General features: G+C 45.5%; 1 protein-coding gene across 3 annotated transcripts in view; it reads left to right on the top strand.

Annotated features, from left to right (window-relative positions):
* Positions 1 to 26,728, top strand: part of pde1ca (phosphodiesterase 1C, calmodulin-dependent a) — a 1,198,716-nt gene that overhangs the window by 476,726 nt on the left and 695,262 nt on the right. For all 3 annotated transcript variants that reach the window (XM_072467371.1, XM_072467370.1, XM_072467372.1), the window contains exon 4: positions 6,976 to 7,158. In XM_072467371.1, the coding sequence (XP_072323472.1) occupies positions 6,976 to 7,158 (183 nt within the window). The remainder of the gene's footprint in view (positions 1 to 6,975; positions 7,159 to 26,728) is intronic.

Raw genomic sequence — 26,728 nt, 5'->3', positions numbered from 1 at the left:
CATAACCGACAGAATACCCTTCGTCGTCCAGTACTTCCCCGGAGCGGAGAAACTACGTTATCTTCTTCACAGCCTTCAACACGTCATTGATGACGATGAACATCTTGCCAAGGTCATCCCCACACACCCATTACATGCCTTCAAATAACCGCGCAACCTCAAACAAACCATTGTTTGCAGCAAACTTCCCAGTCTTCAGAACAGTGACCACGACACCACACAACGCTGCCATGGCAATCTCTACAAGACGTGCCAGATCATCGACATGGATACCACTATTACACGTGAGAACACCATCCACCAGGTACGCGGTACATACTCGTTCGACTCGGCCAACGTTGTCTACCTCATACGCTGCAGGAAAGGATGTCCCGAAGCGTGGTACATTGGCAAGACCATGCAGACGCTGCGACAACGAATGAATGGACATCGCGCAACAATCACCAGGCAGGAATGTTCCCTTCCAGTCGGGGAACACTTCAGCAGTCAAGGGCATTCAGCCTCTGATCTCCGGGTAAGCGTTCTCCAAGGCAGCCTTCAGGACGCGCGACAACGCAGAATCGCCGAACAGAAACTTATAGCCAAGTTCCGCACACTTGAGTGCGGCCTCAACCGGGACCTGAGATTCATGTCACATTACATTCATCCCCCACCATCTGGCCTGCAAAATCCTACCAGCTGTCCTGGCTTGATACAATTCACACCCCATCTCTGGATCTGTAAAGATTTAATCACCTGCTAATGGTCGCATTCCAAGCATTGTTTGGCATCTTTGAATTTGTCTATATATGTGTTTCTGGAACATACCTCTTCATTCACCTGAGGAAGGAGCAGCGCTCCGAAAGCTAGTGACATCGAAACAAACCTGTTGGACTTTAACTTGGTGTTGTAAGACTTCGTACCTTATTTAATTGTAATACCGTTACATCTATATGCAGCTCCTCCCTCTCAAACTGCAGGGTAAATTCTATCATATTGTGGTCACTGCTCCCGAAGGGTTCTTTCACCTGAAGTTCCCTAATCAAGTCTGCCTCATTATACATCACCAAATCCAGAATTGTCTGTTCCCTAGTAGGCTCTGTCACAAACTGCTCCAAAAAAACATGTCTTAGACATTCCACAAATTCCTTTTCTTGGGATCCACTACCAAGCTGATTTTCCCAGTCCACCTGCATATTGAAGTCCCCCATGGTTATTATAATATTGCCTTTTTTACATTCCTGTTCTACCTCCTGATTTATTTTCTGCCCCATATCCTGACCACTGCTAGGGGGCCTGTACATAACTCCCATCAGGGTATTTTTACCTTTGCGATTCCTCAACTCCAGCCACAGAGATTCTTTGCTTTCTGATCCTGTATCGCTCCTTGCTATCAATTTAATAATAATAATCACTTATTGCCACAAGTAGGTTTCAATGAAGTTACTGTGAAAAGCCCCTAGTCACCACATTCTGGCGCCTATATGGGGAGGCTGGTACGGGAATTGAACCCACGCTGCTGGCTTTGTTCTGCATTACAAGCCAGCGATTTAGCCCACTAAACCAGCCCCTAAAGGAACTTCATTCCTTACTAACAATGCAACCCCACCCTCTCTGCCCATCTGCCTGTCCTTTCGATAGGATACATATCCTTTGATATTTAGATTCCAGCCCTGATCCCCTTGCAGCCACTTCTTTGTGATGCCCACAACATCGTACCGGCCAATTTCAATGTACGCAACAAGCTCATTTACCTTGTTCTGAAACTGCACGCATTAAGGTCCAATTCCCTCAATCCTGCATTGACCACCTCCCTTTTCACACTTTTCACCTTTTTTGCTCTGCCTGAGGATGAAGTTGTTCTTTTATTTGGTTCTCTATTTCTCGTTCAGTTATTACACCTTCTAAACTCACATTCTAGTTTCCAGATCTTGTCTCAGCTTGTCTCAGATTGGCTTTAGTGAGTAAATTTGCATGTGCTGGTAATTTGAAAAATTTCTTTTTCATTTGTATCCGGTGTATCAACACTGTTTACCACTTTTACTGTGAAGTCATCCTGTTTAGGAAAGTTTGAGGAATCATCATTTTTTTAAATTCATGCCCTTTACTTTGTATAGTCTGGATCATCTTATTTATACAAAACAATCTTTTAATGTTGTTTGCCGGTATCGCTGATGTGAAATGGCATTGTGAGGCAAAATAATTGAACTTGTTACACAACATGAGCATTTTGTTCCTTTCGCTGGACAATTTTTTCTGAAGTGGCATGTGCACGTCATCAGGTTTATGACGTTACTTTCAAATGGCCGGCATCAGTGGCGCACTGTTTTCTGAACAGCGCCACAGCATCAATGGCGTCAGACATGTTGCCTGAGTTTGCGCCTTTTTCCTTAGCCCTGAACTCGGCATACTCATTTGTGGATTGCTCACTGGATTTGCACAGATTTATGGCTTCTTCTAAAGGCAGAATCGGTGTTCTTAACAACCTCTCTCGCAATCTCTCATCAAAAATGCCAAATAATATTTGATCGTGCAACAATGAATTCAGAACAGAGGAAAAATTACAGGCTTGCGCTCTCAGACTTAAATCCATAATAGATGATTCTACCAATTTTCTTTTTTTTAATATAAATTTAGTGTACCCAATTATTAATTTTTTTCCAATTAAGGGGCAATTTAGCGTCTCCAATCCACCTAACCAGCACATGTTTAGGTTGTGGGGTGAAACCCACGCAGACACGGGGAGAATGTGTAAACTCAACACAGACAGTGACTCAGGGTCGGGATTCGAACAAATCTACCAATTCTCCATTAAGCTGCAGCCTTTTCCTGAACATGTATCGTTCGTATGTCTCATTGACTTGCGCTTTACAATGCGCATCAAATTTCGCCACGACCCGTTCAAACCTTTTTTTATCCTCTCCGTCTGTAAATTGAAATGAATTTAACAATTCAAATGCCGGCGGTCCAGCCAAATTGAGGAGGAGGGCGATTTTTCTGTGATTGGGAGCTGAGTCGAAAGCGGAGGCAGATGGAAAAGGTTCAAATTCCTGCTTCAAGCTTTTCCAGTTTAGATTGAGTTTACCGATCGTCCTGAAGCGTTCTAGCTTTCTCAGACCTTCCATTTCGCGATCTGGAACTCGGTGCTGTCTTCGAGGTCTATGTAGTGGCTTGATTGTTCTTCTTTTCTTTCTGGACTCTATGCTAACTTTCTACTCAATGCTTACTTTTTTGGAATACACCCCTGGTACCATGGTGTTCTTTGTGAGTCTTATCATAGAATTTACAGTGCATAAGGAGGCCATTCGGCCCATCCAGTCTGCACCGGCTCTTGGAAAGAGCACCCTACCCAAGGTCAACACCTCCACCCTATCCCCATAACCCAGTAACCCCACCCAACACTAAGGGCAATTTTGGTCACGAAGGGCAATTTATCATGGCCAATCCACCTAACCTGCACATCTTTGGACTGTGGGAGGAAACCGGAGCAGCCGAAGGAAACCCACGCACACATGGGGAGAACGTGCAGACTCCGCACAGACAGCGGCCCAAGCTGGAATCGAACCTGGGACCCTGGAGCTGTGAAGCAATTGTGCTATCCACAATGCTACCTTGCTGAGTCTTGTTCTCAGAATGAATGTTGTAGTGCACACAAAGACCACAAAAGCTAAACAAAGCTAACATTTATTTACACTACTTAAATTAAGCTCACTACTTACTCCTATGGTAAACAATAATCTAATATACAATCGATACTCAACTACAATGGTCTCAACATTTTATCGAATACTGTACTGATCTCTCTATCACTGCTCTCTCTAGCTCTCCTCTCCAACTCTTCCCCAGAGATCTGTGAGTCACTGCTTTATATACTTCTGTAACTAACTCCACCCAGTGTTTATCTACATCATCACATTAATCCTTTTGTTATTTGTACACTTTCTATAATGTCACAGTAGGGGCATAGGCTCTGCCATGAGTTTCTTGCCCATTGATGTCCAGGAGGAATTGAAGCACTATCAGAGAATCACTGGCCGGAATTCTCCAGGCGATGCGATTCACTCTTTCCACTGACGACGCACCCCTGCCCCTGGGTTTCCCGGTGGCCTAGAGTGGTTACAATGGGAACTCCCACTGACAAACGTCAAGAAGATAGAATCCCGCCACCAGCGAATGTCACGCGGCCAAGAAACCCACAGCTGAGGGACCCGAGAATCTCGCCCTCTGTTTTTTTCTTTAGCCCATTGCTCTAAGGTAAATCTGAACCACAATGTTGTGATCTCAACAATGAGCAGGACAAGGAGGCAGCTCCAGAAACCATCCAAAGCAGAATAGGGATCAAACCTCATGCTGCAGGCACCAATCTAACCCATACTGGCTATCCAACCAACTGAGCCAACGGGCCCCCTCAGTGAGTGCGAGTTACTGTAGCAACGTACACTACTACATGTATATTGCAGCCTGGAGCTATAGATCATAGTGACATAGAATGCAGGAGGCCATTCGGCCCATCTGGTCCACACCGACCCTCCAAAACAGAACCCTACCCAGGTGCCCTCTCTTGCTACACCCCCATAACCCCATCTAACCTTTGGACACTGAGGGACAATTTTAACATGACCAATCCACCTAACATGCATACCTTTGGACTGTGGGAGGAAACCGGAGCACCCAGAGGAAACCCACGCTAATACAGGGAGAGTGTGCAAACTCCACACAGGCAGTCACTGAGGGTCAGAATTGAACCCAGAGTCACTGGCACTGTGAGGCAGCAGTGCTAAACATTGTACCACCATGCCACATCTTGATGGTAGAGGCTCTAATTTCTTGCCACCACATGGCTGACTAGAAATCTCTCCCACTCTGACTGTCATATGATATTACAGCAGAAGTCATCCCATTGTTATTATACATCTTTTTGAAGATCAATCTAGTTAGTCCTACTCTTCAATTCGTCTGCCATATCCCTGCAGTTTCTTTTTCCTCAAGAACTTATCAAGCTCCCTTTAGAAAGCTACTATTGATTCCCTTTCCAGTACTGCATGAGGCAGGCAATTCCAACTTCTCAGCACTCATTGCATAAAAAAGATTTTCCTTATGCCTAACTAATTTAGTGGAATATTTTGAGGACATTACCAGTGCGGTAGATAACGGGGAGCCAATGGATGTGGTATATCTGGATTTCCAGAAAGCCTTTGACAAGGTGCCACACAAAAGGTTGCTGCATAAGATAAAGATGCATGGCATTAAGGGGAATGTAGTAGCATGGATAGAGGATTGGTTAATTAATAGAAAGCAAAGAGTGGGGATTAATGAGTGTTTCTCTGGTTGGCAATCAATAGCTAGTGGTGTCCCTCAGGGATCAGTGTTGGGCCCACAACTGTTCACAATTTACAGAGATGATTTGGAGTTGGGGACCAAGAGCAATGTGTCCAAGTTTGCAGACGACACTAAGATAAGTGGTAAAGCAAAAAGATACTGGAAGTCTGCAGAGGGATTTGGATAGGCTAAGTGAATGGGCTAGGGTCTGGCAGATGGAATACAATGTTGAGAAATGTGAGGTTATCCATTTTGGTAGGAATAACAGCACAAGGGATTATTATTTAAATGATAAAATATTAAAACATGCTGCTTTGCAGAGAGACCTAGGTGTGCTAGTGCATGAGTCACAAAAAGTTGGTTTACAGGTGCAACAGTTGATTGAGAAGGCAAATGGAATTTTGTCCTAACGGTGTTAGTGAGGCCACACCTGAAGCATTGTGTTCAGTTTTGGTCTCCTTACTTGAGTATGGACGTACTGGAACTGGAGGGTGTGCAGAGGAGATTCACTAGGTTAATCCCAGAGCTGAAGGGGTTGGATTACGAGGAGAGGTTGAGTAGACTGGGACTGTACTCGTTGGAATTTAGAAGGATGAGGGGGGGATCTTATGGAAACATATAAAATTATGAAGGGAATAGAGAGCATAGATACTGGCAGGTTGTTTCCACTGGTGTGTGAAAGCAGAACTAGGGGGCATAGCCTCAGAATAAGGGGAAGTAGATTTAGGACTGAGTTTCGGAGGAACTTCTTCACCCAAAGGGTTGTGAATCTATGGAATTCCTTGCCCAGTGAAGCAGTAGAGGCTCCTTCATTCAATGTTTTACAGATAAAGATAGATAGTTTTTTGAAGAATAAAGGGATTAAGGGTTATGGTGTTCGGGCGGGAAAATGGAGCTGAGTCCACAAAAGATCAGCCATGATCTCATTGAATGGTGGAGCAGGCTCGAGGGGCCAGGTGGCCTACTAATGCTCCTAGTTCTTATGTTTCAGAGAGAAAATCCCTATAGTGCAGAAGGTGGCCGTTCGGCCCTTGCTCCGATAGAGCACCCTACCTAGGCCCAATCCCCAACTCCTAACCCCACCAAACGTTTGGACAATTTAGCATGGCTAATTCACCTAACCTGCACATCTTTGGACTGTCGGAGAAACCGAAGGAAACCCACGCAGACACGTGGAGAACATGCTACCTATGGGTCATCTAAAACTTGCATCCTCTGATTATCAATCTTTCAGCCATTGGAAACAATTTCTCGTCATTTTTTCTATCTAAAAATGTCATTTTAAACATCCTTATTAAATTTTCCCTTAGCATTCCTTGCTCTCAGAATATCAGCTTGTTATACCTTTTTCTTGTTGAAGAGTAAAATAATGACTTCATAGACCTCTCTACCACATGTCATGATAATGAAAACGTCAGGCTTCATCTTTTGGTTACAGAAAGGATGATGTAATACTGTCAAATCTGCAGCCAAACAGAAATGAGGAAGAAAGGCAAAAGATAAAAGAGAGGCTTGGCAAAATAATTTTGTTGCAGTCACTTAACAGGCTCTAATATTCATGTTGCAATGAGTCCAATCAATGCAAAAAAAACTTTCACGATTGAAAAGGTTTCACATGAAATGTCTGCTCGCATATATTCAAAAAATGCTGTTTGATTTTGTCCACTCTAAACACAGACATCTCCTGGATACAGAGGATGAACTCAGCAATATCCAGACGGATTCTGTTCCCTCAGAGGTCCGTGACTGGCTGGCTTCCACCTTTACGAAACAAATGGGGATGATACTGAAGAGAACAGAGGAAAAACCAAGATTCCGCAGCATTGTCCATGCTGTACAGGCTGGGATCTTTGTCGAAAGGTAGGGAGCTCTACTTAATATTTTCATGGCTGGTGGGTGCATTTTAACTTTTTTAATAGTTAAGACTTATCACAATATACATTAATGATCTGGAAGAAGGAACTGAAGGCACTGTTGCTAAGTTTGCAGATGATACAAAGATCTGTTGAGGGACAGGTAGTATTGAGGAAGCAAGGGGGCTGCAGAAGGATTTGGACAGGCTAGGAGAGTGGACAATGAAGTGGCAAATGAAATACAATGTGGAAAAGTGTGGGGTTATGCACTTTGCAAGGAGGAATTTAGTCATAGACTATTTTCTAAATGGGGAAATGCTTAGTTAATCAGAAGCACAAAGGGACTTGGGAGTCCTTGTTCATGATTCTCTTTTGGTTAACGTGCAGGTTCAGTCGGCAGTTAAGAACGCAAATACAATGATAGCATTCATGTCGAGGGCTACAATACAAGACCAGGGATGTACGTCTGAGGCTGTGTAAGGCTCTGGTCAGACCCCATTTGGAGTATTGTGACCAGTTTTGGGCTGCGTATCTAAGGAAGGATGTGCTGGCTTGGAAAGGTCCAGAGGAGGTTCACAAAAATGATCCCTGGAATGAAGAGCTTGTCGTATGACTCCAAATCGTTCGAGGGATGTAGAGGAAAGGATGGCGAGGATGATCCTGGATAAGAGCGAAAGTAACAGGGTAGTTATTATGGGAGACTTTAACTTTCCAAATATTGTTAAGAGTTAAGAGGGAAATCAGGAGGGCAAAAAGGGGACATGAAATTGCTTTGGCAAATAATGCAAGGGTGAATCCAAAGAGATTCTACAGATACATAAAGGGGAAAAGAGTAACTAGGGACAGAGTAGGGCCTCTTAAGGATCAACAAGGGCATCTATGTGCAGAGCCACAAGAGTTGGGTGAGATCCTGAATGAATATTTCTCATCGGTATTCACGGTGGAGAAAGGCATGGATGTTAGGAAACTAAGGGAAATAAATAGTGATGTCTTGAGAAGTGTGCATATTACAGAGGAGGAGGTGCTGGAAGTCTTAAAGCGCATCAAGGTAGATAAATCCCCGGGACCTGATGAAATGTATCCCAGGATGTTGTGGGAGGATCGTGTTTTCCGGGTCCTTAGGGGGGAGGGGGAGCAGCCCCAAGTCGTGGTCCACATTGGCACCAACGACATAGGTAGGAAAGGGGACAAGGATGTCAGGCAGGCTTTCAGGGAGCTAGGATGGAAGCTCAGAACTAGAACAAACAGAGTTGTTATCTCTGGGTTGTTGCCCGTGCCACGTGATAGTGAGATGAGGAATAGGGAGAGAGAGCATTTAAACACGTGGCTACAGGGATGGTGCAGGCGGGAGGGTTTCAGATTTTTGGATAACTGGGGCTCTTTCTGGGGAAGGTGGGACCTCTACAGACAGGATGGTCTACATCTGAACCTGAGGGGCACAAATATCCTGGGGGGGAGATTTGTTAGTGCTCTTTGGGGGGGTTTAAACTAATGCAGCAGGGGCATGGGAACCTGGATTGTAGTTTTAGGGTAAGGGAGAATGAGAGTATAGAGGTCAGGAGCACAGATTTGACGTCGCAGGAGGCCAGCGTTCAGGTAGGTGGTTTGAAGTGTGTCTACTTCAATGCCAGGAGTATACGAAACAAGGTAGGGGAACTGGCAGCGTGGGTTGGTACCTGGGACTTCGATGTTGTGGCCATTTCGGAGACATGGATAGAGCAGGGACAGGAATGGATGTTGCAGGTTCCGGGGTTTAGGTGTTTTAGTAAGCTCAGAGAAGGAGGCAAAAGAGGGGGAGGTGTGGCGCTGCTAGTCAAGAGCAGTATTACGGTGGCGGAGAGGATGCTAGATGGGGACTCTTCTTCCGAGGTAGTATTGGTTGAAGTTAGAAACAGGAAAGGAGAGGTCACCCTGTTGGGAGTTTTTTATAGGCCTCCTAATAGTTCTAGGGATGTAGAGGAAAGGATGGCGAAGATGATTCTGGATATGAGTGAAAGTAACAGGGTAGTTATTATGGGAGACTTTAACTTTCCAAATATTGACTGGAAAAGATATAGTTCGAGTACAATAGATGGGTCGTTTTTTGTACAGTGTGTGCAGGAGGGTTTCCTGAAACAATATGTTGACAGGCCAACAAGAGGCGAGGCCACGTTGGATTTGGTTTTGGGTAATGAACCAGGCCAGGTGTTGGATTTGGAGGTAGGAGAGCACTTTGGGGACAGTGACCACAATTCGGTGACGTTTACGTTAATGATGGAAAGGGATAAGTATACACCGCAGGGCAAGAGTTATAGCTGGGGGAAGGGCAATTATGATGCCATTAGACGTGACTTGGGGGGGATAAGGTGGAGAAGTAGGCTGCAAGTGTTGGGCACACTGGATAAGTGGGGCTTGTTCAAGGATCAGCTACTGCGTGTTCTTGATAAGTATGTACCGGTCAGACAGGGAGGAAGGCGTCGAGCGAGGGAACCGTGGTTTACCAGGGAAGTGGAATCTCTTGTTAAGAGGAAGAAGGAGGCCTATGTGAAGATGAAGTGTGAAGTTTCGGTTGGGGCGATGGATAGTTACAAGGTAGCGAGGAAGGATCTAAAGAGAGAGCTAAGACGAGCAAGGAGGGGACATGAGAAGTATTTGGCAGGAAGGATCAAGGAAAACCCAAAAGCTTTCTATAGGTATGTCAGGAATAAGCGAATGACTAGGGAAAGAGTAGGACCAGTCAAGGACAGGGATGGGAAATTGTGTGTGGAGTCTGAAGAGATAGGCGAGATACTAAATGAATATTTTTCGTCAGTATTCACTCAGGAAAAAGATAATGTTGTGGAGGAGAATGCTGAGCCCCAGGCTAATAGAATAGATGGCATTGAGGTACGTAGGGAAGAGGTGTTGGCAATTCTGGACAGGCTGAAAATAGATAAGTCCCCGGGACCTGATGGGATTTATCCTAGGATTCTATGGGAGGCCAGGGAAGAGATTGCTGGACCTTTGGCTTTGATTTTTATGTCATCATTGGCTACAGGAATAGTGCCAGAGGACTGGAGGACAGCAAATGTGGTCCCTTTGTTCAAAAAGGGGAGCAGAGACAACCCCGGCAACTATAGACCGGTGAGCCTCACGTCTGTAGTGGGTAAAGTCTTGGAGGGGATTATAAGGGACAAGATTTATAATCATCTAGATAGGAATGATATGATCAGGGATAGTCAGCATGGCTTTGTGAAGGGTAGGTCATGCCTCACAAACCTTATTGAGTTCTTTGAGAAGGTGACTGAACAGGTAGACGAGGGTAGAGCAGTTGATGTGGTGTATATGGATTTCAGCAAAGCGTTTGATAAGGTTCCCCACGGTAGGCTATTGCAAAAAATACGGAGGCTGGGGATTGAGGGTGATTTAGAGATGTGGATCAGAAATTGGCTAGCTGAAAGAAGACAGAGGGTGGTGGTTGATGGGAAATGTTCAGAATGGAGTACAGTCACAAGTGGAGTACCACAAGGATCTGTTCTGGGGCCGTTGCTGTTTGTCATTTTTATCAATGACCTAGAGGAAGGCACAGAAGGGTGGGTGAGTAAATTTGCAGATGATACTAAAGTCGGTGGTGTTGTCGATAGTGTGGAAGGATGTAGCAGGTTACAGAGGGATATAGATAAGCTGCAGAGCTGGGCTGAGAGGTGGCAAATGGAGTTTAATGTAGAGAAGTGTGAGGTGATTCACTTTGGAAGGAATAACAGGAATGCGGAATATTTGGCTAATGGTAAAGTTCTTGAAAGTGTGGCTGAGCAGAGGGATCTAGGTGTCCATGTACATAGATCCCTGAAAGTTGCCACCCAGGTTGATAGGGTTGTGAAGAAGGCCTATGGAGTGTTGGCCTTTATTGGTAGAGGGATTGAGTTCCGGAGTCGAGAGGTCATGTTGCAGCTGTACAGAACTCTGGTCCGGCCGCATTTGGAGTATTGCGTACAGTTCTGGTCACCGCATTATAGGAAGGACGTGGAGGCTTTGGAGCGGGTGCAGAGGAGATTTACCAGGATGTTGCCTGGTATGGAGGGAAAATCTTATGAGGAAAGGCTGACGGACTTGAGGTTGTTTTCGTTGGAGAGAAGAAGGCTAAGAGGAGACTTAATAGAGGCATACAAAATGATCAGGGGGTTGGATAGGGTGGACAGTGAGAGCCTTCTCCCGCGGATGGAAATGGCTGGCACGAGGGGACATAACTTTAAACTGAGGGGTAATAGATATAGGACAGAGGTCAGAGGTAGGTTCTTTACGCAAAGAGTAGTGAGGCCGTGGAATGCCCTACCTGCTTCAGTAGTGAACTCGCCAACATTGAGGGCATTTAAAAGTTTATTGGATAAACATATGGATGATAATGGCATAGTGTAGGTTAGATGGCTTTTGTTTCGGTGCAACATCGTGGGCCGAAGGGCCTGTACTGCGCTGTATTGTTCTATGTTCTATGTTCTATGATAGGGAGGAAATTGCGGGTCCCCTAACAGAGATATTTGAATCATCGGCAGCCACAGGTGAGGTGCCTGAAGAATGGAGAGTGGCGAATGTTGTGCCCTTGTTTAAGAAGGGCAGCAGGGAAAAGCCTGGGAACTACAGACCGGTGAGCCTAACGTCTGTAGTAGGTAAGTTGCTAGAAGGTATTCTGAGAGACAGGATCTACACGCATTTAGAGAGGCAAGGACTGATTCGGGGCAGTCAGCATGGCTTTGTGCGTGGAAAATCATGTCTCACAAATTTGATTGAGTTTTTTGAGGGAGTGACCAAGAAGGTAGATGAGGGCAGTGCAGTAGACGTTGTCTACATGGACTTTAGCAAAGCCTTTGACAAGGTACCGCATGGTAGGTTGTTGCAGAAGGTTAAAGCTCATGGGATCCAGGGTGAGGTTGCCAATTGGATTCAAAATTGGCTGGACGACAGAAGGCAGAGGGTGGTTGTAGAGGGTTGTTTTTCAAACTGGAGGCCTGTGACCAGTGGTGTGCCTCAGGGATCGGTGCTGGGTCCACTGTTATTTGTGATTTATATTAATGATTTGGATGAGAATTTAGGAGGCATGGTTAGTAAGTTTGCAGATGACACCAAGATTGGTGGCACAGTGGATAGTGAAGAAGGTTATCTAGGATTGCAACGGGATCTTGATCAATTAGGCCAGTGGGCCGACGAATGGCAGATGGAGTTTAATTTAGATAAATGTGAGGTGATGCATTTTGGCAGATCGAATCAGGCCAGGACCTACTCAGTTAATGGTATGGCGTTGGGGAGAGTTATAGAACAAAGAGATCTAGGAGTACAGGTTCATAGCTCCTTGAAGGTGGAGTCGCAGGTGGACAGGGTGGTGAAGAAGGCATTTGGCATGCTTGGTTTCATTGGTCAGAACATTGAATATAGGAGTTGGGACGTCTTGTTGAAGTTGTACAAGACATTGGTACGGCCACACTTGGAATACTGTGTGCAATTCTGGTCACCCTATTATAGAAAGGATATTATTAAACTAGAAAGAGTGCAGAAAATATTTACTAGGATGTTGCCGGGACTTGATGGTTTGAGTTATAAGGAGAGGCTGGATAGACTGGGACTTTTTTCCCTGGAGCGTAGGAGGCTTAGGGGTGATCTTATAGAGGTCTATAAAATAATGAGGGGCATAGATAAGGTAGATAGTCAACATCTTTTCCCAAAGGTAGGGGAGTTTAAAACTAGAGGGCATAGGTTTAAGGTGAGAGGGGAGAGATTCAGAAGGGCCCAGAGGGGCAATTTCTTCACTCAGAGGGTAGTGAGTGTCTGGAATAGGCTGCCAGAGGTAGTAGTAGAGGCGAGTACAATTGTGTCTTTCAAAAAGCATTTAGATGGTTACATGGGTAAGATGGGTATAGAGGGTTATGGGCCAAGTGCGGGCAACTGGGACTAGCTTAATGGTAAAAACTGGGCGGCATGGACTGGTTGGGCTGAAGGGCCTGTTTCCATGCTGTAAACTTCTATGATTCTATGACTGGAAAAGATATAGTTTGAGTACATTAGATGGGTCGTTTTTTGTACAGTGTGTGCAGGAGGGTTTCCTGACACAATATGTTGACAGGCCAACTAGAGGCGAGGCCACGTTGGATTTGGTTTTGGGTAATGAACCAGGCCAGGTGTTGGACCTGGAGGTAGGAGAGCACTTTGGGGACAGTGACCACAATTCGGTGACGTTTACGTTAATGATGGAAAGGGATAAGTATACACCGCAGGGCAAGAGTTATAGCTGGGGGAAGGGCAATTATGATGCCATTAGACGTGACTTGGGGGGGATAAGGTGGAGAAGTAGGCTGCAAGTGTTGGGCACACTGGATAAGTGTAGCTTGTTCAAGGAACAGCTACTGCGTGTTCTTGATAAGTATGTACCGGTCAGGCAGGGAGGAAGGCGTCGAGCGAGGGAACCGTGGTTTACCAAAGAAGTGGATGGGAAGTTGTGTGTGGAGTCTGAAGAGATACTAAATGAATATTTTTCGTCAGTATTCACTCAGGAAAAAGATAATGTTGTGGAGGAGAATGCTGAGACCCAGGCTAATAGAATAGATGGCATTGAGGCACACAGGGAAGAGGTGTTGGCAATTCTGGACAGGCTGAAAATAGATAAGTCCCCGGGTCCTGATGGGATTTATCCTAGGATTCTCTGGGAGGCCAGGGAAGAGATTGCTGGACCTTTGGCTTTGATTTTTATGTCATCATTGGCTACAGGAATAGTGCCAGAGGACTGGAGTACAGCAAATGTGGACCCTTTGTTCAAAAAGGGGAGCAGAGACAACCCCGGCAACTATAGACCGGGGAGTCTCCCGTCTGTAGTGGGTAAAGTCTTGGAGGGGATTATAAGAGAAAAGATTTATAATCATCTAGATAGGAATAATATGATCAGGGATAGTCAGCATGGCTTTGTGAAGGGTAGGTCATGCCTCACAAACCTTATTGAGTTCTTTGAGAAGGTGACTGAACAGGTAGACGAGGGTAGAGCAGTTGATGTGGTGTATATGGATTTCAGCAAAGCGTTTGATAAGGTTCCCCATGGTAGGCTATTGCAGAAAATACGGAGGCTGGGGATTGAGGGTGATTTAGAGATGTGGATCAGAAATTGGCTTGCTGAAAGAAGACAGAGGGTGGTGGTTGATGGGAAATGTTCAGAATGGAGTTCAGTTACAAGTGGAGTACCACAAGGATCTGTTCTGGGGCCGTTGCTGTTTGTCATTTTTATCAATGACCTAGAGGAAGGCGCAGAAGGGTGGGTGAGTAAATTTGCAGACGACACTAAAGTCGGTGGTGTTGTCGACAGTGAGGAAGGATGTAGCAGGTTACAGAGGGACATAGATAAGCTGCAGAGCTGGGCTGAGAGGTGGCAAATGGAGTTTAATGTAGAGAAGTGTGAGGTGATTCACTTTGGAAGGAATAACAGGAATGCGGAATATTTGGCTAATGGTAAAGTTCTTGGAAGTGTGGATGAGCAGAGGATCTAGGTGTCCACGTACATAGATCCCTGAAAGTTGCCACCCAGGTTGATAGGGTTGTGAAGAAGGCCTATGGAGTGTTGGCCTTTATTGGTAGAGGGATTGAGTTCCGGAGTCAGGAGGTCATGTTGCAGCTGTACAGAACTCTGGTACGGCCGCATTTGGAGTATTGCGTACAGTTCTGGTCACCGCATTCTAGGAAGGATGTGGAGTCTTTGGCGAGGGTACAGAGGAGATTTACCAGGATGTTGCTTGGTATGGAGGGAAAATCTTATGAGGAAAGGCTGATGGACTTGACGTTGTTTTCGTTGGAGAGAAGAAGGTTAAGAGGAGACTTAATAGAGGCATACAAAATGATCAGGGGGTTCGATAGGGTGGACAGTGAGAAACTAGATGGAAATGGCTGGCACGAGGGGACATAGCTTTAAACTGAGAGGTAATAGATATAGGACAGAGGTCAGAGGTAGGTTCTTTACGCAAAGAGTAGTGAGGCTGTGGAATGCCCTACCTGCTACAGTAGTGAACTCGCCAACATTGAGGGCATTTAAAAGTTTACTGGATAAACATATGGATGATAATGGCATAGTGTAGGTTAGATGGCTTTTGTTTCGGTGCAACATCGTGGGCCGAAGGGCCTGTACTGCGCTGTATCATTCTATGTTCTATGTTCTATGAGGAACGGTTGAGGACTCTGGGTCTGTACTCGTTGGGGTTTAGAAGGATGAGGGGAGATCTTATTGAAACTTACAGGATACTGTGAGGCCTGGATAGAGTGGACATGGAGAGGATGTTTCCACTTGTAGGAAAAACTAGAAGCAGAGGACACCATCTCAGACTAAAGGGACGATCCTTTAAAATAGAGATGAGGATGAATTCCTTCAGCCAGAGGGTGGTGAATCTGTGGAACACATTGCCGCAGAAAGCTGTGGAGGCCAATTCACTGAGTGTCTTTAAGACAGAGACAGATAGGTTCTTGATTAATAAGGGGATTAGAGGTTATGGGGAGAAAGCAGGATAATGGGGATGAGAAAATAACAGCCATGATTGAATAGCGGGGCAGACTCGATGGGCCAAGTGGACAATTCTGCTCCTGTGTCTTATGGTCTTAGGTCTTATTACCAGAATTGAAGCTTGTGGAATGGGAGGCTTGGTGTCAGCTTGAACTTTTAAAAATTGATATGTGACGGGAAACAGCGATTTGTGATAAATTATTTTTTTCAATCTACAGGATGGTGGACAGTGGCATGTGACAAGCGTCAGAGCATCGTTATTTCTTAAAATATATATTATATATGGATGATACCGTTCAACTGCAACTGGCCATAAATAGTCAGCAGAATGGGCAATGAAGAGGCAGGTTAAATTTAATACAGAGAAGCGTGATGAGATCCATTTTGGAAATAGGAAAAGGCAATGTAAACTAGCAGTTATAAAAAGTGTGTAAGAGCAGAGGGACCTAAAATTTCATGTCTATAGATCTTTGAAGGTGACAGGAAATATTGAGAGAGTAATTAGCAAAGCACAAGGGACATTGGGTTTCATAAACAGAGCATGGATGTTGTGCTGAACTTTTATAAAGCTATGATCCGACCGCATATGGAGTATTGCTATTTGGCCAACATACAAAGAACAGTACTGAAATGAACAGGCCCTTTGGCCCACCAAGCCTGCGCCGATCCTGATGCTTGTCTAAACTAAAACTTTCTGCATTTCCAGGTCCATATCTCTCTATTCCCATCCTATTCATGTACTTTTTTTTGTTTGTTTGTTTACAGCATGGAAACAGGCCCTTCGGCCCAACCAGTCCATGCCGCCCAGTTTTTACCATTAAGCTAGTCCCAGTTGCCCGCACTTGGCCCATAACCCTCTATACCCATCTTACCCATGTAACTATCTAAATGCTTTTTAAAAGACACAATTGTACCCGCCTCTGCTACTATCTCTGGCAGCACATTCCAGATACTCACTACCCTCTGAGTGAAGAAATTGCCCCTCTCCGCCCTTCTGAATCTCTCCCCTCTCACCTTAAACCTATGCCCTCTAGTTTTAGACTCCCCTACCTTTGGGAAAAGATGTTGACTACCTACCTTATCTATGCCCCTCATTATTTTATAGACCTCTATAAGATCACCCCTAAGCCTCCTACGGTCCAGGGAAAAAAGTCCCAGTCTATCCAGCCTCTCCTTATAACTCAAACCATCAAGTCCCGGTAGCATCCTAGTAAATATTTTCTGCACTCTTTCTAGTTTAATAATATCCTTTCTATAATAGGGTGACCAGAACTGCACACAGTATTCCAAGTGTGGCCGTACCAATGTCTTGTACAACTTCAACAAGACGTCCCAACTCCTGTATTCAATGTTCTGACCAATGAAACCAAGCATGCCGAATGCCTTCTTCACCACCCTGTCCACCTGCGACTCCACCTTCAATGAGCTATGAACCTGTACTCCTAGATCTCTTTGTTCTATAACTCTCCCCAACGCCATACCATTAACTGAGTAGGTCCTGGCCTGATTCGATCTGCCAAAATGCATCACCTCACATTTATCTAAATTAAACTCCATCTGCCATTCGTCGGCCCACTGGCCTAATTGATCAAGATCCCGTTGCAATCCTAGATAACCTTCTTCACTATCCACTGTGCCACCAATCTTGGTGTCATCTGCAAACTTACTAACCATGCCTCCTAAATTCTCATCCAAATCATTAATATAAATCACAAATAACAGTGGACCCAGCACCGATCCCTGAGGCACACCACTGGTCACAGGCCTCCAGTTTGAAAAACAACCCTCTACAACCACCCTCTGTCTTCTGTCGTCCAGCCAATTTTGAATCCAATTGGCAACCTCACCCTGGATCCCGTGAGCTTTAACCTTCTGCAACAACCTACCATGCGGTACCTTGTCAAAGGCTTTGCTAAAGTCCATGTAGACAGCGTCTACTGCACTGCCCTCATCTACCTTCTTGGTCACCCCCTCAAAAAACTCAATCAAATTTGTGAGACATGATTTTCCACGCACAAAGCCATGCTGACTGCCCCGAATCAGTCCTTGCCTCTCTAAATGCTTGTAGATCCTGTCTCTTGTCAAGATGTTTCTTAAACGTCACTATTGTACTTCCACCACCTCCTCCAGCAGCGCGTTCCAGGCACTCACCACCCTCTGTGTAAAAAACGTGCCTCACATATCTCCTCTAGACTTTGTCCCTCACACCTTAAACATATGTCTCCTAGTAATTGACTTTTCCACCCTGGGAAAAGGCTTCTGACGATCCACTCTGTCTATGCCATTCATAATTTTGTAAATTTCTATCAGGCAGTCCCTTAACCTTTGTCGTTCCAGTGAAAACAATCTGAGTTTATCCAACTTCAGCTCATAGCTAATACCCTCCAGACCAGGCAACATCCTAGTAAACCTCTTCTGTACCCTCTCCAAAACCTCCACATTCTTCTGGTAATGTGGTGACCAGAATTATATGAAATATTCCAAATGTGGCTGAACTAAAATTCTGTACAGCTGCAGTATGACTTGCCAATTTTTATACTCAATGCATTGGCCGATCAAGGCAAGCATGCCGTATGCTTTCTTGACTACCTTATCCACCTGCGTTGCCACTTTCAGTGATCTGTGGATCTGTACACCCAGATTCCTCTGCCTGTCAATACTCCTAAAGGTTCTGCCATGTACTTCCCACCTGTATTAGGCCTCACATTTGTCCCTATTAAACTCCATCTGCTATTTCTCCGCCCAAGTCTCCAACCAATCTATATCCTGCTGTATCCTCTGACAGTCCACATCACTATCCGCAATTCCACCAACCTTTCTGTCGCCCAGTTACAATTTCCTCCAAATCATTTAAGCATACTACAAACAGCAAAGGTCCCAGCACTGATCCCTGTGGAACACCCACTCCTTTCAGAAAAGCACCCTTCCACTGCTATCTTCTGTCTTCTGTGACAGAGTCAGTTGGAAGGCAATAAGGGGATTTACCATAATGGTTCCACGGAAGAGGAATTTTAGCTACAAGGTTAGTGTGAAGAAGTTGGGATTGTTCTCCATGGGGCCAGCAGATTGAGGGCAGATTTGACAGTGGTGCAGTTTACGACAGGTTTAGATAAGGTAGATAGTACAAGGAGTACGGGAGACAGATGTAAGGTTTTGGGCAAGAAATGCATCAGGAATGTGAGGAACGTTTTACGCAGGCAGTGGCATTGAACTACCTACAAGGGTCGTGGTAGTGGAGACAATGGTTTGAAAATAAATTGTGTGGGAACTTCAGGGAAACAAACTTGCAGGGTTATGGAGATAGAGCAGAGGAATGAGAATGACAGGATTGCTCTACAGAGAGGTACATGGATGTGATAAGCCAAATGGATTCTGTGGTAGCAAAGCCCCTTTAAGGGGCTTGTCCTCACGGTCCATGTGACTGGCTCAGGGCCTATCGTGTGGGAGCAAGTGACCCCAACCAATGAGGGAAAGGCACAGGGCCAGGGGGTGCGGGTTCTGGTCAGAATTTAAGGAGGGGTTAGACAGATTTTTAATTGGTAATGGGTTGAAGGGTTATGGGCAGGACGGTGAAGGAAACGCCAGGATGATTTGGATTTGGATTTGTTTCTTGTCACGTGTACCGAGTTACAGTGAAAAGTATTTTTCTGCGAGCAGCTCAACAGATCATTAAGTACATGAAAAGGAAAAGAAATAAAAGAAAATACATAATAGGGCAACACAAGGTACACAATGTAACTACATTCCACCGGTATCGGGTGAAGCATACAGGGGTGTAGTGTTAATAAGGTCAGTCCATAAGAGAGTCGTTTAGGAGTCTGGTAACAGCAGGGAAGAAGCTGTTTTTGAATCTGTTCGTGCATGTTCTCAGACTTTTGTATCTCCTGATGGAAGAAGTTGGAAGTGTGAGTAAGCCGCGTGGGACGGATCTTTGATTATGCTGCCCGCTTTCCCCAGGCAGCGGGAGGTGTAGATGGAGTCAATGGATGGGGAGGCAGGTTCGTGTGATGGACAGGGCTGAGTTCTCGACTCTCTGAAGCTTCCTGCGGCCTTGGACAGAGCAGTTGCCATGCCAGGCTGTGATGCAGCCAGATAGGCTGCTTTTTATGGTGCATCTGTAAAAGTTGGTAACAGTTGTGGTAGTCTGTGTTAGGAGGATTACAGTACCTGGTAATGCCGGAATACCATTGGTGGAGAATGTACTTGTTCCCATTGGTTAAGCTCGTATGTTAGCCCAAGGTGGGGTATAAGAGCCCGTGCCACCCCAGCAGCTTTCTTCTGTACCTGCGCTGCTGGGGGAAACATCTAGCGTATTAAAGCCTTCAATTGTCTCCAATCTCGTTTCTGGGGTTATTGATCATGCATCAACAGTTAATGTGGACATGATGAATTTCCTTAGTTTCCTGAGGAAGTATAGGCGCTGTTGTGCTTTCTTTGTGGTAGTGTCGACGTGGGTGGACCAGGGCAGATTTTTGGAGATCTGTACCGCCAGCAATTTGAAACTGCTATCCATCTCCACCTCGGCCCCGTTGATGCTGACAGGGGTGTGTACAGTACTTTTCTTTCTGAAGTCAATGACCAGCTCTTTAGTTTTTCTGGCATTGAGGGATAGATTGTTGTCGCTGCACCACTTCACTAGGTTCTCAATCTCCCTCCTGTATTCTGACTCGTCGTTATTTGAGATCCGGCACACTATGGTCATATCGTCAGCAAACTTGCAGATGGAGTTGGAACAAAATATTGTCACGCAGTCGTGTCTGTACAGGGAATATAGTAGGGGGCTAAGACCATAAGACATAGGAGCGGAAGTAAGGCCATTCGGCCCATCGAGTCCACTCCACCTTCAATCATGGCTGATTTCAACTCCATTTACCCGCGCTCTCTCCATAGCCCTTAATTCCTCGAGAAATCAAGAATTTATCAACTTCTGTCTTAAAGACACTCAATGTCCCGGCCTCCACCGCCCTCTGTGGCAATGAATTCCACAGACCCACCACTCTTTGGCTGAAGAAATTTCTCCTCATCTCTGTTCTATATTCTAAGGCTGTGCCCCCGGGGCCTAGTCTCCCCTGTTAATGAACATAAGAACATAAGAATTAGGAACAGGAGTAGGCAACCTGGCCCCTCAAGCCTGCTCCGTTATTTAATGAGACCATGGCTGATCTTTGTGGACTCAGCTCCACTCTCCGGCCCGTACACCATATCCCCGAATCCCTTTATTCTTTAGAAAGGCATCTATCTTTTTCTTAAAAACGTTTAAAGAAGGAGCCTCAACTGCTTCACTGGGCAAGGAATTCCAGAGATTCACAGCCCTTTGGGTGAAGAAGTTCCTCCTACACTCCGTCCTACATCTACCTCCCTTTGTTTTGAGGCTATGCCCCCTAGTTCTGCTTTCCCCGACCAGTGGAAACAACCTGCCCGCATCTATCCCATCTATTCCCTTCATAATTTTATATGTCTCAATAAGATCCCCCCGCATCCTTCTAAACTCCAATGAGTACAGTCCCAGTCTACTTAACCTCTCGTCGTAATCGAATCCCCTCAACTCTGGGATCAACCTCGTGAATCTCCTCTGCACTCCCTCCAGTGCCAATATGTCCTTTCTCAGTTAAGGAGACCAAAACTGAACACAATACTCCAGATGCGGCCTCACCAACACCTTATACAATTGCAGCATAACCTCACTAGTCTTGAACTCCATCCCTCTAGCAACGAAAGACAAAACTCGATTAGCCTTCTTAATCACCTGTTGCACCTGCACACCAACTTTTTGCGACTCGTGCACCAGCACACCCAGGTCCCTCTGCACAGCAGCATGTTTTAACATCTTAGCGTTTAAATAATAATCCATTCTGCTGTTATTCCTCCCAAAATGGATAGCCTCACACTTGGCAACATTGAATTCCACCCTAGCCCATTCACCTAACCTATCCAAATCCTTCTACGCAGACTTCCAGTATCCTCTGCACTTTTTGCTTTACTGCTCATCTCAGTGTCGTCTGCAAACTTTGACACATTGCACTTGGTCCCCAACTCCAAATCGTCTTTGTAAATTGTGAACAACTGTGGGCCCAACACTGATCCTTGAGGGACCCCACTAGTTACAGGTTGCCAACCAGAGAAACACCCATTTATCCCCACTCTCTGCTTTCTGTTAGTTAACCAATCCTCTACCCATGCTACCACTTTACCCTCAATGCCATGCATCTTTAGTTTATGCAGCAACCTTTTGTGTGGCACCTTGTCAAAAGCTTTCTGGAAATCCAGATATACCACATCCATTGGCTCCCTGTTATCTACTGCACTGGTAACGGCCTCAAAAAATTCTACCAAATTAGTCAGACACAACCTACCCTTTGTGAACCCATGCTGCGTCTGCCCAATGGGACAATTTCCCTCCAGGTGCCCCACTATTTCCTCCTTAATGATAGATTCCAGCATTTTCCCTACAACCGAAGTTAAGCTTACCGGCCTATAATTACCCGCTTTCCGCCGACCTTTTTTAAACAGTGGTGTCACGTTTGCTACTTTCCAATCCTCTGGGACCACCCCAGAGTCTAGTGAATTTTGATAAATTATCACTAGTGCGTTTACAATTTCCCTAGCCATCTCTTTTAACACTCTGGGATGCATCCCATCAGGGCCAGGAGACTTGTCTACCTTAGCCCCATTAGCTTGCCCAATACTGCCTCCTTAGTGATTACAATCATCTCAAGGTCATCACCTATCATATCCTTATTTCCATCAGTCACTGGCATGTTATTTGTGTTCTCCTCTGTGAAGACTGACCCAAAAAACCTGTTCAGCGCCTCAGCCATTTCCCCGTCTCCTATTATTAAATCTCCCTTCTCATCTTCCAAAGGACCAATATTTACCTTAGCCACTCTTTTTTGTCTTATATATTTGTAGAAGCTTTTACTATCTGCTTTTATGTTCTGAGCCAGTTTACTTTTATAGTCTACCTTACTCTTCTTTATGGCTTTTTTAGTAGCTTTCTGTTGTCCCCTAAAGACTTCTCTAGTCTCCCACTAATTTTAGGGAAACAATTTCCCTACGTCCACCCTGTCTAAGCCATTCATTATCTTGTAAGTTTCTATTAGATCTCCTCTCAACCTCCTAAACTCCAATGAATATAATCCCAGGATCCTCAGACGTTCGTCGTATGTTAGGCCTACCATTCCTGGGATCATCCGTGTGAATCTCCGCTGGACCCGCTCCAGTGCCAGTATGTCCTTCCTGAGGTGTAGGGCCCAAAATTGCTCAGAGTATTCTAAATGGAGCCTAACTAGTGCTTTATAAAGCTTCAAAAGTACATCCCTGCTTTTATATTCCAAGCCTCTTGAGATAAATGACAACATTGCATTTGCTTTCTTAATTACGGACTCAACCTGCAAGTTTACCTTTAGAGAATCCTGGACTAGGACTCCCAAGTCCCTTTGCACTTCAGCATTATGAATTTTGTCACCGTTTAGAAAATAGTCCTTGCTAAGTACACAGCCTCGCGGGGCCCTGGTATTGAGGACTATTGTGGTGGAGGTATTGTTGTTTATTCTTACTGATTGTGGTCTGTGGGTCAGAAAGTCAAGGATCCAGTTGCAGAGTGAGGAGCCAAGTCTTCAGTTTTGGATCTTTGATATGAGCTTGATATGAAGTCAGGGCCATCGGACAATAGTCACTGAGGCACGTTACCTGGTTCTTCTTTGGCGCCGGTATGATGGTGGTCTTCTTGAAGCAGGTGGGGATCTTGGAGCGGAGTAGCGACAGGGTAAAGATGTCCGTGGACACATCTGCCAGCTGGTTTGCGCAGGCTCTGAGTGCATGACCAGGGATCCAGTCCGGACCCGTCGCAGTCCGAGGGTTCACTTGCAGGAAGGCCGATCTACTTCGGAAGCTGTGATGGTGGGTATGGGTGTGTTATGTGCTGCTGGGGCACTTGACAGTGGGTCATTGGTTTCCTGCTCGAACCGAGCATAGAATGCATTGAGTTCATTGAGGGGGGGGGGGGCGCTGCTGCTGGAGATGCTGCTCGACTTCGCTTTGTAGCCCGTTATGTTGTTTAGGCCTTGCCACATCCGGCGAGAGTCTGTAACGCTAGTCTGTGACTCTAGCTTTGTCTGATATTCTCTCTTGGCATCGCGGATGTAATTACGGTGTTGTACCTGGATTTCTTGTATAGGTCAGGGTCGCCTGATTTGAACGCCTCAGACCTGTCCTTCAGCAGGGAGTCAATCTCACGATTGAGTCATGGTTTCCAGTTGGGGAACGTAAGTACTGCTTTCGTTGGCATGCAGACGTCCACACATTTGCTCATGAAGTCTGGGATGGTGGTGGCGTACTCATTTAAGTTGGTCGCTGAGTTCTTAAATATGGACCAGTCCATTGTCTTATGATCTGATTTCCCAAAGTGTGGTCGGGGGATGGAACGGTAGGTGTCCTTGATTTTTGAGTAACAGTGGTCAAGAGTGTTGTCGCCCCTGGTGGGACAGGTGATGTGCTGGTGGAATATTGGCAGTACACTCTAGTTGACCTTGTTGACGTCCCTGGCCACGATGAACAAGGCCTCCGGGTGTTCTGTTTCGTAGTTGTTTATAACTGTGTACAGTTCGCCTTCTTCACTTCTGCCTGGGGTGGGATGTAGACCGCTGTGATAATAGCTAAGTGAACTCACGTGGAAGATAGTATGGGCGGCAATTCACGGTCAGGTATTCTAGGTCTGGGAGCAGTAGGTCGCCAAGGGTGCCACATCCAAGCACCTGGAGGAGTTGATGAGGAGGCAAACCCCTCCACCCTTCTCTTTGCCTGATGACGTGGTATGGTCCACCTGATTAATTGAGAAGCCTTCTGGTTTCATGGCACAGTCCGGTGAGGCGGGGGTGAAACAGAGCGCACAGCAGTCTCTTACTTCCCTCTGAGAGGTAAGTCTAGCGTTAAGCTGAGAGCAGCCATGATCGAATGGTGGAACAGATTTGATGGACCAAATGTCCTAATTCTGCTCCTATATCTTATGAACCTATGGGCAGCAAGATAGCACAGTTGTTAGCACTATTGCTTCACAGAGCCAGGGACCAGGGTTCGATTCCTGGCTTGGGACATTGTCTGTGTGGAGTCTGTGCATTCTCCCAGTGTTTGCATGGGTTTCCTCTAGGCGCTCCAGTTTCCTCCCACAAGTCTTGAAAGACGTGCTTGTTCGGTGAATTGGACATTCTGAATTCTCCCTCGGTGTACCTGAACAGGCGTGGGAGTGTGGTGATTGGGGGATTTTCACTATAACTTCATTGCAGTGTTAATGTAAGCCTACTTGTGACACTAATAAAGATTATTATTATGAAGAGTGAACCTGAAGGCCAAAGTGTTAACACCCATATTTCTATAGCAGAGCACTTTGAAAATAGTGGCAGGATTGGACAGAGTCAGCTTGGAGTTATGAAGGCGGCATGTGGCGCAGCGGTTAGCACTGGAACTATGGCGCTGAGGACCTGGGGTCGAATCCTGGCCCTGGGTCACTGTCCGTGTGGAGTTTGCACATTCTCCCTCTGACTGCGTGGGTTTCACCCCCACAATCCCAAAGATGTGCAGTAGGTTTGGTAGATTGGCCATGCTAAATTGCCCATTAATTGGAAAATAAATAATTGGGTGCTCTAAATTTGTAAAAAAAAATGAATGGGAAATCATGCTTGACACAATCTATTGGAATTATTCGAGGAGGTAACTAGAAGAGTTGATGAGGGGGAGCTAGTGGATATGGTATGTTTGGACTTTCAGAAGGCTTTTGACAAAGTCCCGCATGAGAGATTAGTGTGTAAAATTGAAACTCAAGGGATTGGGGTCATGTATTGAGATGGATAGAAAACTGGGTGACAGACAGCACAGAAAGAATAGGAAATAACGGGTCTTTTGCAAATTGGCAGGCAGTGACTATAATAATAATAATAATAATAATAATACTCTTTATTGTCACAAGTAGCTTACAGTAACACTGCAATCAAGTTACTGTGAAAAGCCCCTAGTCACCACATTCCAGCACCTGTTCAGGTTCAAAGAGGGAGAATTCTGAACATCCAATTCACCTAACAGTACATCTTTTGGGACTTGTGGGAGGAAACCGGAGCACCCAGAGGAAACCCACGCAGACACAGGGAGAACGTGCAGACTCCACACAGACAGTGACCCAAGCCGGGAATCGAACCTGAGACCCTGGAACTGTGAATCAACTGTGCTAACCACTGTGTTACCGTGCTGCCCTCTAGTGAGGTACTGCAGGGATTGGTGCTAAGACCCCAGCTATTCACAATATATATTAATGATTTAGATGAGGGAATAAAATGTAATATCTCCAAAGTTGCAAATGACACCAAGTTGCGTGGGAGTGGGATCTGTGAGGAGGATGAGGAGATCCTTCAGTGTGATTTGGACAAGTTGAGTGAGTGGACAAATGAATGATAGATGCAGTATAATCTGGAGAAATGTGAGGTCATCCATGTTGGTAGCAAAAACAAGGACGGCAGACTATTATCGGAATGGCCATAAACTAGGAGAGGGGAATGTACAATGAGGCCTGGTTGTCTTCGTACACCAGTCACTGAAGGTAAGCATGCAGATGCAGCAAGTGGTAAAGAAGGCAAATGGTATGTTGGCCTTCATAGCGAGAGGATTTGAGTATAGGAACAGGGATGTCTTGCTGCAGTTATGCAGGGCGTTGGTTTCAGCGGGAGTGGAGTGCGGGGGCTGCTGCTGGGTGAGTATTGAAGTTGAAAGTAACTTACCTTACAGGAGCATCTCTTGGAGTTTCAGCGTGAGTGGAGTGCAGGGGCTGCTGCTGGGTGAGTATTTAAGTAACTACTTACCTGGTCCCGTTTCTGTTCCTCTTTGCTGCTGTTGTATTGTTTTTTTAATTTTATATTTTTTAAAGCGGGAACAGGAAGTTCGATCCGCGGACTTCTGGGAAGTCCCTCACCAATAAATTCTGGTGGAGAGGAAACCCGAGACACTTCACGTGTAGTGTCTCCCACCCGCCCTCCTCCTCTAACCTAATAATAAAACCCATTGGTGTGAGGTAAGTACCATATTGTATGATTATTATTATTTTATTTTATTTTTT

Source organism: Scyliorhinus torazame, chromosome 11 (assembly GCF_047496885.1).
Source record: "Scyliorhinus torazame isolate Kashiwa2021f chromosome 11, sScyTor2.1, whole genome shotgun sequence".
NCBI lineage: Eukaryota > Metazoa > Chordata > Chondrichthyes > Carcharhiniformes > Scyliorhinidae > Scyliorhinus > Scyliorhinus torazame.
Note: the sequence above shows the minus strand (reverse complement) of the source record. Positions and strands in the feature narration are given on the sequence as shown.